We start from the raw sequence: 15,933 nt of genomic DNA, 5'->3' as shown, positions 1-15,933 counted from the left end.
CAAAAATATTTGTTGTCAGTTTGTCTAAATGATTTGTATCATCAGTGAATGAAAGTGCAAAAAAAAGTCAGTTTTGGCAAATAAAGTATATATTTCTGTATCATTTATATATTCTGTATCCAAGCTTATACAAAGCATTTGTGCATTGAGTAATCGGTACAAGTTTAAACTTATAACATTAGCATTACATTCTACAATCAGGGTGCAGCGTTTGGGTTCCGTAGCATAGCCATTGCAGCACGAGAACAACTGACCCCACATCTGCCACAAATCGTACCACGATTGTACCGATATACATTCGACCCTCAAACTTCTGTCCGCAACGCCATGACCTCAATTTGGAATGTAGTGGCACCAGATACAATTAAAACGGTAAGTTTTTCTACACTATTGCTATTTTTCCTATTATTTTTTTTATAGATTTTTTTATTCTTAATTTTTTAAGAGCTTGTAGGCTATGGAATGTGTTCTAGTCTGATAACTTTTTGTATTATTTTACAAATGTCTTTTTTAGCTTTGTTAAACAAATAACATATTAGAAAAGTTCATAGTTAGGTTTTTTATTTAATTCGTATTATCATATTTTTAAATAGAAATATACAGCTTCGCAAACAAGCATTTTTGGCGGAGCATCAAAATGGTGCAAAATTTTAAAACACAACAAATTTTTGGTGAATTTTTTTTATCATTTTTCCGAGTAGAGCAGAAATCCAGAAAAAGTGATTTGCATGTCTGAGTTCCCATAGATGGCAAACCTGGCACCCTGTACTTGTCGCAACCACAGTACATCCCCCTTGCTTACATTCAGCATGATTGTCTGACTCTGCATAATGCGTCTGGGAACTGCATTTGCATAGATAATCACCTTAAAATATAAATGAAAAGTTTTTAAAAATGTAAAAAAAAATTGTAAAAATTTTAAAATTTTGTTAAACATTTTTTTAGGGCAACTTATGAAAAATCCTTAAAATATTCACAGAAAAATCATTTTAAAAAAGTAGAAAACAGGGTGTTTCAGGTATTGGTTGGGAAGACTTCCACACAAAGTAAAAACAAAAAAATCATGTTACTCGTTTCGCTAAGAAAAACAAAAAACACATCAAATGTACAAAAAAGAAAAACAAAAAAAAACTTCAAATTTTACCTGCTTTTATTTTAATTTTTTTTAAATTCAATTCTACCTGAGTTCTGTTTGTATTTAAATTCAACTTTTTTAACTCAATTTGTTTACAAATTCAATTCTACCTGAGGTTGTTGATTCTTCATAAGTTGAATTCCAACAAATTTATCAAGGTATGATTGCACGGTGAATGAGAAATGGTAGACACCCCCAAACTCAGCGATAAAACGCCCACTGTTTTCATGAAACTGATTCCCAACATTTACAAAAACCTGAAAAAAAATTTATATATATATATAAACATGTACCTTAAAACTGTTTTTTTTTTTTAATCAAATATTGCTTTTTATTCACAATATACAGAAAATGTTATAAAGGAATTTTTTATAAAGTAATTTTTTTTATTTTTCACCAAGCTGAAAAAGTTCTTCTTTAAGGAAATGTTTTTTGTAAAAAAACGTGAAAAAAAGTTTTTCCAATAAAATTAAACATATTTCATTTTTTCCACCAACCTTATCAAACAGCAATGGTTGCGCTGTTGTCTCGTTTCCAATTAACGGTTTGCTTCGTGCAACTGAAAACGCAGATTGTGGGGTAATAGGGGCAGGCTCACCTGTGTCCCCTTTTTCACCCCGAGGCCCAACCCCGCCCTTTTCACCTTTGACCCCTTGGTTGCCCTGAACCCCCTTTTCACCCTGGGGGCCTGTCATTCCAATTTCACCCTGATCTCCTAAAATCACATGTTTTTTTTCACGTGTAACTAATGTACTAAATATGAAGTAATTTTTTTGTAAAAAATAGCTTTAAAATCTTTTTTTAACAAAATTCAGTTTTTGTTGATTATTAGTCAACATAAAATGCATGGCACTTTATAATTTTTAAAATACCACAAATATACAATATCTAAAGTGTAACTACTAACTATAAACGATACTTTTTTAAAACATTTTTGTGAACACCCGTATCAAAATGCTTATTTGCATTCTTCGTCCCAAGATAGTTAAAGGGGGTAATGAATTATCATTTCTTGTATTTTTTTAAACTGTTCTAAAAAATGCACAGAAAACACACAAAACGGCACGGAAACACACACAAAAGGCACAGAAAACACACAAAAAGTACAGAAAATACACAAAACAGCACAGAAAAAAACAAAACAGCACAGAAAACACACAAAATGCACAGAAAACACAGAAAATGCACAGAAAGCACTCAAAAATCGCAAACAACACACAAAACAGCACAGAAACACACTTCAAAAAGCAAAAAATCGCTAACATCAAACATACCCTTAGGTCCCTTAGTCATAAAATACACAGGTGTTCCGTTCCCTGGATAAACCTCATCACAACAGTGCGTGCATATCCTTGTGTTTGATTCCACCAATGGTAACGACTTCCAACAAAAAACGATCAACAACACCAAGTCTAAACACTTCATAACTAAACTGTCAAATTTTGATTTGAAAAACTAATATTCTAGGTTGAAAAAAAGTTTTACTTTTTGTTAATATAATGTAGATTTATTTTTACTCTTTTTTTTTATCTAAATTGTTTTATAAAAAAAACTTACTTAAACTAAAATAATTTTTTTTTAAACAATTAACTCTTTTTTTTATAACACACCTCTTTTTAAAACACTAAACTTGTCTTAAAAATCGTCATAAAATTATTTTTTAACTAAATATCTTTTAACTAAGCTAAAACAATATACTATTTTACTACTCATATTTAAACTACTCATATTTAAGATTTCAAGGTTAATTTCTTTAAAAAATTAATTTACTCAGAGAACAAAATAATTTCGTAAAAACATTTTAGACAATCACTGTTAAAAAAACTTAAAAATTGAAATTTTTAGTAAATATTTTGTGATATGCCACCATATAAATATACACACTATATAACAACAAAATGAAACCGGATATTCCTAAAACAAATGTCACAAATTTTCCATTTTCTTTTATTTCATGGTCTCCTGGTTAAACAAACATAAAATGTCAAACTGAAACGTGTAATCAAAGCAAAGAAATTCGAATTTTATCTTATACAGACCAGAACTATCTCATAGGTTTATTAGGTTTATATTGTAAAAGTAAAATAAAAGAATCATATTTAAAAAAGTTATACTGTCTGGCGCCGTGGCAGATTGGTTAGCGTACCTGCCTGTAACCCAGAGGTAATGGGTTCAAGGCTCGTCGCTGCTACCATTGTGGGCGTATGTGTCCTTGGGCAAGATACTTAACGGCAATTGCTCCAACCCAGTGGTTACTAATGAGTTGTCCAAATTATCAGCCACACATAAAAAAGAATAAAAATTCAAAAAAAATTCACCTACAAAGTAACATACATGGTAATTTGTAAGCTGGCACGAGGTGTATGAAACAGAACACACGTGTTTAACGACTGTCATTTTCTTGCCACACGTGGATAAAGTAAATTACATTCATTCATTCACTTAGCTATAAAACAGATTCTATTCACCACAGTAATAAAGTTCTAACTATATTTCCAACCCAAGCACTCAATCAACCAAACCCTATATTTTTGCCTCTAATATTTAAAGAACCTATTCACCAATGAACCCTTTTAATTTAATTCTGAATCTTAACTAACACCAAAACATACAACTGGACTTTCAGTATTAGTATCTGCTCACTACTATTTAATACAAAGTATTTTTTTTTCAATTTGTTAAAAATATAAAAAAATCAAAACCATAAATCACTGATTAAATCACTCTTGACAGCCAACAGTCCACAGGATATGATGATTGGTTGATGGTAGCCCTTTTTACTTCTGATAAATCCTTTAGCTGCTGCTATCATTATACGAAAAACTACACTACAGTGTTTCTGTTTTAATCAATACTGCTTAATTTTTGGTTAATGCTTTAGCAGTCACTAACATTACACAAAAACACAGCATGCGTATATTTTACTATTTTGGCCGTTGCGTGCTTTCAATTTTGATAAATCTTTTAGCTGTTGCTAAAATAATAACAAAAACTACACCTACACGTTTCTGTTTTAGCGAATATTTTGCTCTTTACTTTTTTATTAACCTTTAGCAGTTACTATCATTACACAAAATTATTTTGAGTCAAGTTTCATTATTACACAAAATTATTTTTGGACTTTATTTTTGGTCAATCTTTAGCAGTTGCTGACATTACTCCAAAAACCACACATTTTTTCTGTTTCTGATATAACCACTGTTTGCTCTTTATTTTTTTGTTAATCCTTAAGCATTTTCCAACTATTACTTGCTTTATTTTCTATCAATCCTTTTACCTGTTGCTAACATTCGTCCAAAAACCAACACACAGTGTATAAGTTCTTGTAAAAGGTGGGTAGTAATGCTGAACCAACCAACCACACATTTCCTGTATTACACAGTTATAGCTACAATACATGACTTTTCTATATTTCATAAAAATCAATACATTAAGTGCTCTTATCAGTAAAGTAATCATATGTTAAAGGACCACCATTTACTTAGTAAACTTTAACTAAATGCTAAGTTTTATGTTTTTGATGTCAACTCTGTCATTTTGAATCCCTTTTGCCATTATTTTATTGTTTTTGGTTAATATTTGAATATTAATTTCATTAAATAAGTTTAAAATCATAAAAAATTAGTTCATTTTTTGTGTCTAACAGAAATGCTTTATAAACTGTTTAAGATAACCTTGGGGATTTTTATTCTTTTTTTTGTTAACAAAAGTTTCAATGTTACCTAACTTTGCTAAATGTATCTAAATACCAAGAATAAAATCCTGTTTAATTGTAGAAATAAAAAACAAGCAATTTAATCTGAGATATTTTAAATGAAAAATATCTAAATACGGAAATCCGATGTCAGCCATTTTTTATTTTAAAAATATTTTCAAAACTTGAAAGCATTTTATTGTTTCTTCTTCAGGTTGACGAATACTCCTCATCAATTTTGGAGGACTTGCTCTCCAACCTCACGAACAAGATCTGGAGGACCCGCCAGGCTTGTTGCCTCGCTCTTGCTGATCTTCTCAAAACAGGAGCAAGAAGACCAGATTCGGATGCAGGGATTATAACGAGACGACTTCCAGAGATCTGGAGCATCATCCTGAGAGTGAGGGATGACGTAAAGGAGTCAGTTCGTGATGCGTGTGAACAAACGTGCACTGTTCTAAAACGGGTAAAAAGTTATCAGATTTTGAATAATATATAATTTTAGATAATGAAATATGATTACATTTTCATTAATATAAAATTTTAAATAATTAAAATTTATCCGATTTTGATTCATAAAAAATTATAAGATTTTGAATAATTTTTCAAACTGTTATAATAAAGAGCAAAAAAGCACCAAAAACATGTAATAAAAAGAATATTTATTGTTTTAAAATTGCATATCGGTTTTTAGCTATTTTTTATTTCTATGCTTGTTGGAAAATTTTTAGAAACTTACTAAAATATTTAGAAATAATGAAATCTGCCCAATTTTGAATATAATCGCATCTTTTTACCATTAAATATTATTTCTTATAATGTGGTTCCCATTTTCCAGGTAACAATTCGTACATTTGATGCTGAAAGTTCGGTAGAAGCAGATGAGAAAATACTTTCCGAAATATTAAACATTTTGTTGAAAGAAGGAATGACCAGTTCTGTTTCTGATGTTCAAAAATTAAGGTTTTTACAGTTTTTAAAAATTTGGTAGAAATTTTTGCCGAAATGTAGTATTTAGTCCTGAGCTGTTATGGGATATTAGTTCTGTTTTAATGACAACAGGTGTTATAAAACGGGTGTTCGTACATTTCGTGTCAGTTTATGAGTTACAATATATGTTACTTTGTGGTTGTCAATTTTTTTTTATTTATGTATGGCTGATAATTTGGACAACCCATTAGTGACAGCTGGGTTCAAGCAATTGCCGTTAAGTGTCTTGCCCAAGGACACATACACCCACAATTGTAACAGCGATAAGCCTTGAATTGACTACAATGTATGTTACTTGGTGGTTGCCGTTACAATGTATGATAATTTGGGCAACCCATTAGTGACCGCTGGGTTGAAGCAATTGCTGTTAACTGTCTTGCCCAGAACACATACGCCCCACAATGGTAGCAGCGACGAGCCTTGAACCCATTCTGCCCCAGCACTGAATATTTCCCTAACTTATTTTCTTTTCTTCAGTTTAAAGACCCTTGTTGAAGTGAGTAAAGTAAGCGGTGCATTGATCAAACCCTGCATACCACAGATGATTGTGGCGTTACTGGAAGCAATGAGTGGATTGGAAGACCCTGTAAGTTTTCTCAAGATATTTTTTTAATTGTTATATTTTGTTGAAGTTGAACAGTTAAAAATTTCTTTATAGAATATATTTATACACCAACTTGCAATATTTTGTTTTTAATTTCTTTGGTTATTTTAAATATTTTTTTTAATCGCAGACTTGTCAACTTACAACTAAATTTAAAATAAAACTATTAAATAATCTTTTAAAAATTCTCCTTTACACAAAATATTTAATCGTTTTTATATGTATTTTTAATATTTTTAAACTCATTTTTTAGTTGCAGTCATTTTAGTTTATGCTACTTTGTTTATCCTTTCTACCCAAAAAAACAACAGTATTTTTTCACAGGTTCTTAATTACCTGCACAACAGAAGTGGTCATGTGACTCAGGACGCGCTTGACTGGGTACGAGCCGAAGCAGCTCGCAGCTCCCCATTAATGGAGACAGCCATGCAGTGTTTGAAACAGTGTGATTCTAACGTTCTATCACAACTGACTCCTACTTTGTCGGATCTTACAAAGCGAGGTGTTGGGGTGCTTACTAAGGTAAAATATGCATACATTACTTGTACATATTTCAAAAATCACTTTAAATAGTTGTTATAATGAATTTTCTTGCCCTGCCATTCAAGTGTAAATAACTTACATTTATTTCTGTGTTTTTTAAAATTTTTATTGAGAAAACGTTTTATTTTATTTTTTTGTAAAATTTTTATTTTGTGTATTAATGTCATAATATCCACAGAAAGTTGAGTATTTTGGCAGCAAAAAAAATAAAACATTTTTTTAAAGATTTGTTTTTATGAATAAGTAAGTAGTTCATTGTGTTTTTTTAATGTTACAGTGCTATTTTAAAACCCGAATAGGGATCTAAAGTGACTATAGACAAAACTACAACTCTGGTCTTCTTAATTTGACTAGGTTTTTATAAGCTTATCGTTAAAAAAATACTGAAATCGTATAAAATAACAACTCCCATATTCTCCCCATAGGCGGGATGTGCACATATTATCACATCTCTTGTTTCAATGTGTGGCAATGATCTAACTCCATATGCTGGCAAATTCATTGCAGCTCTTACACCAGGTAGATATATTTATTGTTTACAGTCTATAATATATAGACTATATATGTTTAGTAGAGTGGGGTAAGATGGGACACTTTTTACTCTATTTTCTCGTCCCATTTGGTAGTAAACAAAGATTATTCAAAGAACTATAAAACTGTATCCTCACGACTCCCATATACCCTTTTTGCATGGTCACTTTTAGGCGCGTAAGTACTCGCATATTTACTCGCAAAAACAAAGTTAACACGCATAACGTCATAAGCGTGTTATCTGCTGTAAAAGGTTGGTTGTTACTCACATAATGCAAGAAAAGTATAGTAAAAGTACAGTTTCACTTTTGAGAGCCTAATCTTTTTCGGGTATTATTTTTACAGTTTTTAATTGGTAATAGCACCATAAAGTATCAAAACTTCTTTTATAAACTAGGTTTAACAATATTGCGCTTAAGTAAGCTAACTCAATGTTGATACGCGCATAAACCAATGACCATGCAAAATAACGCGGTTAGCGAGTTATCATATGGCGAGTTAATGCGGATCGTTATTCGCATTAACTTTTCTACCATGCAAAAAGGGTAGTAGACAGTTGTTAATTGTTTAAAGCACAATCAGGATATTTGGATATTATGTGCTAAAGTTGTCCCATCCTCCCCCACCCTACTATATATTTACATCTCATTTATTTACAGTCATTAAAACAAGTGTGGGGAATAAACCACATAACCAATTACTTTGTCTTGTATAATTAATTAAGCTACTTTTTCCCATTACAACTAGTTTTAGGCTGTCTTGGGAAACAAAACTCACAGTACAAATAAATCCTATGAATCTGTTTGTCTTGAACTAAACTTTTTAAACTCACTGTTTAAAGTGTGGCACCAGCACATTGTAAATTTTTTATAAAAAATATTTTTACATAGTCAAAATTTGCAATACGCATGAGACCTTTAATGTCACACCATTACAGAACACAATTTAAAAAATCATATCAATTTTAAACGATGTTATTTCCACCCAGGATTACTGGATAGATCGTTAGCTGTTCGGAAAGTAAATTCAACTTCCATTGGACATTTAGCTCGTGTTGCAAAAGATGTGACTTTGGAAAAGACTTTGCTTAAAATGAAGCAGTGGTACATGGAGAAAGATGGTAATGTAAAACATAAATAGTGTTTTTTTAGCTTTATGGGGCCAAAATTGAGCCACCTTGGATAGTTAAGCACCAATTTACAAACTTTTTGTTATTTTTTTAAGTCTTTTTTTTAATTTGTTTTTTTAAACTTCTTAAAATGGGTAATGGAATTTGCCATGTGGGTATGCAATGCCACCAAACCTAGGGTGGCAATATGGGCAGGCTGATTCTAGAATTTTCGACACTGAAATTATCAGTAAACATTTAAACCAAAACGAAGGCGTCTAACTACCTACCTCCCCCGCAATTGCAAAAAGTTTGACGTCTATGATTTTAAATCGCTTTTGGACAAAATTTAAATCGTTTTGGACAACAGTTTTAATTATGTGTATTGTGCTAAGAAAAAAACAAAAATTGTTAAATTATTTTCAGAATCGAATTCAAAACACGCATCAGCCAGTGTAGTGTACGCCATCGCCCGCCATTGTCCTGATGCTCTGAACAGGCATTCCGCTCTTGTGCTCCCCCTAGCGTTTTATGGAATGCATGAAGTCGTGTCACTCGATGGTGGTAATACTGCAGAAAAGAAAACTACGGAAACTGGAACAAAGTAAGTAGATTACAACACCCTTTATTACAGTGCTGCTTAGCAATTTTTGCAAAGTTTTTTTATATTACCAATAATATAAGCTTTTATGTCTTAATTTCAATATATAATTTACCATAAATTCATATAGAACGTTTTGTAAACCGAGCAGTAAACCAATATTTCAAAACACTTATTTCAATAAAAATTCAAAACTTTTTTTTTGATGTATATGCCATTAATTTTTTTATAATTTTTTCAATTTTACAGAGGAGACGACGTGAACTTTGCGCTTACAACCAAGGAAATGTGGGAAGCAGTTTGGAATGAATTTACACCAGGTATATATATATACATGTACATGTGTGTCTTTTTTTACACACGGTTTAAATAATGTATTTAAAACAATAAAAGGTTCTTGTCTATGGTTAAAGTGATAGACAATTTACGTTATTAATTTCTTTATTTTTGTTTAAATTTTGAATAAAACTTTTTTAACTAAATAAAAAAAACTATCTTGGGTACCTAGCTTATGGCCATTTTCACGATTTTTAATCTATAAGTGTTACAATAATTGTGTGGGTAACGGCCTACTTAGGCCTAAATCTCAATTCCCAACCCTGATCATATACCCTTACCCAATTAGCATACAATCATGGGACATGAAGTATAAACATTTTTTTTTTATTATTTCAACAACTGTAACCAGTGGTACAGCTAACCACTTTGAAAAAATAATTTAAATTATAAAAAAAAAATTAAATCAAATTAAAAAATTTTTTTTTTATATTTTCTTTAAAAACACTTTAAAAAAAACAAGGGACGCCTTTAAAAAACATAATTAAATTTTTCTTTACCTTTTTTTTCTGGGCTACGCACTGACCATTACCACGAAAACCATTTCTCAATCCCAGGTTTTGAGACAGCAGTTCGATTACACCTTGGTGAGATAGTCACACTAGCAGGGCTGGCTATTCAATCACAAAGTTGGGAATCCAAGGCACAGGCTGCTGCTGCTATGTCTTCTGTTGCTAAGCGACAACGACCTGGTACAATTGTTCGGCCACATTTAGATTATCTAATGCAGGTAGATGGTTAGTTTATTGCGTTATCTGTTTAGAATCCAGTCATAAATTTATCTTTCTCTATTCTTTTTCTATTCTTTGTGAGTGAGGTCCTTGTCAAGGACCTGGGATTTGGGCCAGATTTGGCTCATTACCCCAACACCTAGAAATCCCATTTAAACCTTTCGTGCGATCGGTGCCGCTCTATCTCAGACTCCATTGACAACACAGACCCCAACTCTATCCACAACCCTAGAGTCATAAACTAATTTTTGTGCCATATCTTGGACAGATATAGTACTAATTCTTTTTGATTAAGAGACTGAGGATGCCATTTAGGGGAAATATGTCTATTTTTTATTATACAATGGTTTTAACTTGATTTTTTTCTGTTACATTTTCAGAGTACTAGATCGTGACTGTATTCTATGCACAAGAATTGTCTAATTTTTATTAGTAAACTGTAAAGGGTCGCGAAAAAATTTAAGGGGTCGCTCTCAAAAAAGTTTGAGAAGCCTTGGTCTAAAGTATGTAACATTTAATTTTTTGGTCTAGAACATCTAAAACATTGGTCTAAACCATTTGCCTAAAACATTTTTATGCTTAACACCAAATATATATAACATTTCAATTAATATCATTTTACATGACAGGCATTATTAAGTGGATTACAAGGTCGTACATGGCAAGGGAAAGCAAAGTTACTTGAAGGATTACGTGATGTTTGTGTGCATTGTAAGGAACAACTGACTATGGAGGAATTTACCAAAGTAAGTTTCAACTTAAAATTTATTTTTTTTAGATTTTCTTTTTTTTTAGATTTAGTTGTTTTTAATTTTCTTAACAACTTTACGTTAATTTTTAGCCTGACTGCTTTCCTGTTTTTGGTGGAATTTTGGTAGTTATACCTCATGCTAGATTATAATATGTCAAAAATGTAACATAAACTAATATGTTTACTTGGCAATTATATAATATACAGTCACGTATAGTTTCTGTGGAAAAAAGTTACAATTTATGATCTGTATAAGAACACATGTTTTGTTGTGTAACTGAGTACACTTTGATCTTACTGTATGTAAGATGAAACGGTGGTGCATTCAAGCTTACGTCTATTTTTTAACAAAACAGCAATTTAAAAAGAAATATGCCTGGTGACAAAACTAACAACAGCAACAAAATAAGGTGCAATTAATTTATTTCATTTAAAAATAATTTGGAATTTATTTATTTGATTGTTTAAAAAATTAATTATTTTTTGTCACTCAGGCAGTAGCTGCTTTGTTTAAAGAGTCGAAACGTGAAAACCCAGTTTACCGATTAGACGCTATTTGCTGCCTGTCGAGCGTGTTAGAAGCGCATGCGGTTGATAAGTTCACACCTTACTGGGAAATAGTGAAGCCCCTCTTAGTTAAAGTAAGCGCAAAAAGTTTTACGTTTTTCACTCCAGTATTTTCTGTGCGTACATTTAAATACAAATAATAATTTGTTTTCAGTAAATTTTATTCTTTTCAATTTCATTGCTTATAGCGTGTGGCCTACTTCGCTCACGAAGTATTATAACCATCGTAATTCTATTTCAACGTGGAACACGCAATTTTGACCTTTGGTATTCCTACTATATCACCATAATTGTATTTTCACACTGTTAGGGCGAAGGTGACAGCTCAGACAGCGACGACGCGTCCACGTCCAGCACCAAACGAAGTGAGCGTAAAACGGCTGAGTTTAAAACACACGAGCGTCTTCTTCAGTCGCTACCTAACGCATGGTGTGCAACTTCCAACCAAACCAAATGTGAGCAGAATTCATATTCATAATTTAATTGATTTTTTGTTACTTCTGCTACCAGGCACAATGTAAATAATCTTTCAGCAGCTCATCTGGTATAAAAAACGTAGCGTATTTTTCCTGATGAAGTTTTGCGGATGGCGGACGCACGTCAGAAATACATTACGTTTTTCATATCAGATAAGCCGCTGAATGATTATTTAAATTGTATAATTTGGAAGCCGTAAAGGTGTTATGTAAAAACATCTAGAATGACGTAATTCATGAAGAAATGTAGTGTAGTAAAACCGATTGTAAATAAATACATGTCGGACCTTTTACTGTACTGCTATTTTTCATTAGACCAACATTGCGCAATTTTTTTTTACAGCTTTTATGGAGAAATACAGTAGAATAAACCCTTCGTAGACTAATAAGGTTAGCTTTTTGACAGTGCTATTGTTTCGCCATACTATTATTACGCAAGCTTTTATGCAATACCTTGTTAAATGTTAATATAAAGCTTGCGCAATATTGGTATATAGTAGAATGGGGGGAGACGGGACACCTTTAGCACGTAATATCCAAATATCATGATCGTATTTTAACCAATTACCAATGGTCTATCAGAGTCGTAAGTATACGGTTTTATAATTTTTTAAACGTGCTTTGTTTACTCCGAAATGGGACGAGAAAATGAATGAAAATGTGTCCCATCCTTCCCCGCCCTACTATAATTTTTTTACTCAGGCCATTAATTTTTTAAACAAATGTTATGACCTGACCAATTTCGCCACAATATGGTAGCTTTGCTTATTTTTAACCCTGGTAAATTACATCATGGTGCTTAATAATGCGTTAGTGAAAATTTCGAAATCGTTTGTTTGTTCTGCGCACGCAGTACGTTGCGAAACATTTCAAAGTGCAAGCTGTTTTCCTCACCGATTACTCAGCGTTAATCGTTAACTTTATTTGGCAATCGTTTGTTTTCCCTATTTATCAAGTAAACTGCAACTTTGTTTGTTTTGTCACAGTAACCCACTATGACGATGTGCTGACAACAGTCGCCAGCTTTGCAACTCTAAGCACCTACCATGTACAGCTATCTGCGTTACAATGCATGGAGCAAATACTATCTTCGCTTTTTCCAACGGATGGCGCACCAGGGTCAACAGAATTTTCCATTTCAAAAATCTACTGCATCGTAACTGAAGCAATTTGCACTTCGTTAGGTAAAAGGAAAATCGTTTTTTTTTACCTTTAAAAGTAGTATAGCATTTTAGGAAAAATATTGACATCCATTGTAGGATTGTATTACGAATTTAAATGTGTGTTCAGTGCCCATATCATATATGATTAAACAGCACAAAAACGTAATTTCTGTTAATTTTACTCCCGATCAATACCCAGACAGCGTAAACAATTCCGTAACAATACGAAACCAGTTTAATCGTAAAATTAATATTTGTTTATTTTGTACCGCACAGAAAATTTAAAATTTTCTTCAATTCGTGAAGAAGGTTTGAAGTGTTGTGAAGCCCTCTTTCAACTACCCACAGGTAAGTTTCGTTTACATTACGTTTAAATCTGCAAAACTCCTCCTAAATACCTGCTTTTGCAGCAATAGCACAACACGGCAATTTCTGTAGCGTTAAATATAGTAGTAATATGGGACAACCTTAGCACATAATATCCAATATTTTTTCTAAACGTTTTTTTTTTTAAATAATTTACGACGCTGTTTTAGAGTTGCGAGACTACGTTTCTAATTTTTTTGTATGTTTTTGTTTACTACCAAATGGGAAAAGAAATAGAATGAAAACATCTGTCTTACCCCCAACTAATTTTAAGTATTATTGTAAGGTGGGGTAAGATAGATAGTCCATGTTTAATATAACGGTATCCTAACGACTGTAAAATACCGTTGGTAATTTTTAAAATTCGATTAGGAAATATAGACAATATGAGCTAACGGTGTCTATCTCCCCACAGTACTATATATGTTTCGTTTGAAGAGTAGACTACTATACAACGTCTTGTTTGTTTTGTTAGCTGCTTGAACCATGTGTGTGTTTAGGAGTGTTGTTTTATACTCATCTTCAGTAGAAAGTAAGGAGGTATCGTAATTTATTGTTGTGTCTGTAAAACCTGCCTTTAAAAGAACTGAACAATGCACAAAAATACTTCATAAAACGCCGTATAAATTCTATATAGTATTGTGGGGAGATGGAACACCTTAGCACGTAATATCTAAATATCTTGATCGCGTTTTAAAAAACTAACAACTGTCCATGGGAGTCGTAAAGATACGGTTTTAAAATTCTTGGAATGCTACCAAAGGGACGAGAAATTAAAGTAAAAAAGTGTCCCATCTTCCCCCACTCTACTATAACATGGGAACTAAAAAGTTGTCCAAAACAACGTATTCTTAAACAAGAAACGAACAATTTTGTTTAAGCCGGGTACTTACAGCTGGTAAAATTCGCGTAAATAACTTTAAAGTTCGAGACCGAACTTTGGTTGTGTAAATTTGGCTTGCTATCGAACTTTGGCCATCTGATCGATTACTTATATTATAGGTGACGAATCCAACGATCAGCAAGTTACGTCATTGGTAAAAGCACTACGCGAGTCCGAAATTGGGGCTGAAAAAAGCGAGCACAGAGCCCGCGTGTTAGGTTTGCTAGCGAAAGCGGAATTAAGAAAGGAAAATACGTCACAATAGCTATTGTTCAGTCATGAGTGCGACCTGCCTCGCTGAAGAATGTTGTGTTATAGAGATTTTACTATACAAAGGTTCCTTTAAGTTTTATGGCGGTTTATTTTTTGCATGTCCAAAATTCATTAAAACGGTGCAATAAGCATATTAAAATGTCATGTTCACCATCGAATTTTTGTTATTTATATAAAATTGGCTGAAACTGTGCTTTAAATATGGAATAAACACGAAAGTATTGGTTTAACCAAAAGTGCTGAGTAGTGCAAGAATTTTCTGCGTGGTTGGCATGCAATTGAGGCCAGCATGTGTGAACTGTACGGTTCGGAGCGTCAGGCAAAAGCGAAAAAGGGCATGCGGGAACACACCATACAGCAACAGAACTATACATCCAATTCATTGTAAGGGCAGACGCGGCAAGGCAGCGGAAATTATCGACAACCAGTATCGTGTAATCAGTGCTTGCCTGAGGCCGTGTGACGTCAAGGCAAGATCTTGAACCTGAAAATGCACAGGAAATAGTAGTCACGTTTATGGCGTACAGTTTACTACGCGATTATAGGGCTAATGAAAAGGTAAAAAGCTTGGAAATTAGTATTAAGTTTGGAAAAGCCAACGTCGGGAATAGCTAGCAACAACTGTGGACTCGTATCAGTGATAGTACAACCGGAACAGCTGTTGAAAGAATTAAGAGCAGGCGACTGTACTCCAGTTACAACGGTTCTTAACTTCTTATATTAAGGATTTATGAAATAGTAACAACGCCCATTTCGCTTGGTATTCACTATTGAGAGTTTAGTAGAGACAGTTCAACATTTGGCCCTGTTAACCAAAACGTTTCGTCAGCATAAACGTCGACAAATCGCCAATGTTAAAAGAACAGTTCGCTACGCACTGCAAACGTGTTAATAATTTAACCGTTACCCTAGACCCACGTGGTTCTATTCAGAATAAAGTAAGCTAGCTGTGAGAATTGTACAGCCACGCGGTTGGCGGGAAACCATCCTGTGTCGTGTCTGCGTAGTACAGACTGCTATTGGAATGTTGTAGTAAAATAAATAGAGCGTTTCATTGACCAACAGAGTATAGTATGTATTCACAATGGTTTATGTTTTGAAAATACTAAAGCTTATGATATTATAAGTGAACACAATTTGCGAATAATGTACTATTATTACGTTTACGAGAATTGGTTTAA

At 32.7% G+C, this 15,933-nt stretch overlaps 2 protein-coding genes across 5 annotated transcripts in view; one reads left to right on the top strand and one right to left on the bottom strand.

Annotated features, from left to right (window-relative positions):
- LOC149735648 (proteasome adapter and scaffold protein ECM29-like) overlaps positions 1-14,988 on the top strand; it is a 28,164-nt gene extending 13,176 nt beyond the window's left edge. Inside the window, exons 25-40 of one of the 4 annotated variants that reach the window (XM_089878483.1) lie at positions 202-372; positions 5,044-5,295; positions 5,668-5,792; positions 6,297-6,405; positions 6,748-6,945; positions 7,392-7,485; positions 8,486-8,617; positions 9,032-9,209; positions 9,456-9,526; positions 10,100-10,272; positions 10,903-11,019; positions 11,519-11,665; positions 11,902-12,046; positions 13,054-13,251; positions 13,507-13,578; positions 14,599-14,988. In XM_089878483.1, coding sequence (XP_089734609.1) covers positions 202-372; positions 5,044-5,295; positions 5,668-5,792; positions 6,297-6,405; positions 6,748-6,945; positions 7,392-7,485; positions 8,486-8,617; positions 9,032-9,209; positions 9,456-9,526; positions 10,100-10,272; positions 10,903-11,019; positions 11,519-11,665; positions 11,902-12,046; positions 13,054-13,251; positions 13,507-13,578; positions 14,599-14,744 — 2,328 coding nt within the window. In that variant the 3' untranslated portion in view covers positions 14,745-14,988. Of the gene's footprint in view, positions 1-201; positions 373-5,043; positions 5,296-5,667; positions 5,793-6,296; positions 6,406-6,747; positions 6,946-7,391; positions 7,486-8,485; positions 8,618-9,031; positions 9,210-9,455; positions 9,527-10,099; positions 10,273-10,902; positions 11,020-11,518; positions 11,666-11,901; positions 12,047-12,410; positions 12,458-13,053; positions 13,252-13,506; positions 13,620-14,598 lie in introns of those variants that run through there. The other 3 variants (XM_089878486.1, XM_089878485.1, XM_089878487.1) reach the window with 3 other exon arrangements.
- LOC149735649 (complement C1q tumor necrosis factor-related protein 4-like) lies at positions 528-2,633 on the bottom strand. Its single transcript, XM_089878503.1, has 4 exons — positions 2,410-2,633; positions 1,633-1,850; positions 1,246-1,392; positions 528-865 (listed from the first exon to the last, which is right to left on the bottom strand). Exons 1-4 carry the CDS (start codon positions 2,558-2,560, stop codon positions 686-688), a joined length of 696 nt encoding a protein of 231 aa, XP_089734629.1. The 5' UTR covers positions 2,561-2,633; the 3' UTR covers positions 528-685.
- Positions 14,989-15,933: the final 945 nt, after the last annotated feature.

The sequence above is a fragment of the Ciona robusta genome, chromosome 5 (assembly GCF_009617815.1).
Source record: "Ciona robusta chromosome 5, ASM961781v2".
In the NCBI taxonomy this organism is placed as follows: Eukaryota; Metazoa; Chordata; class Ascidiacea; order Phlebobranchia; family Cionidae; genus Ciona; species Ciona robusta.
Note: the sequence above shows the minus strand (reverse complement) of the source record. Positions and strands in the feature narration are given on the sequence as shown.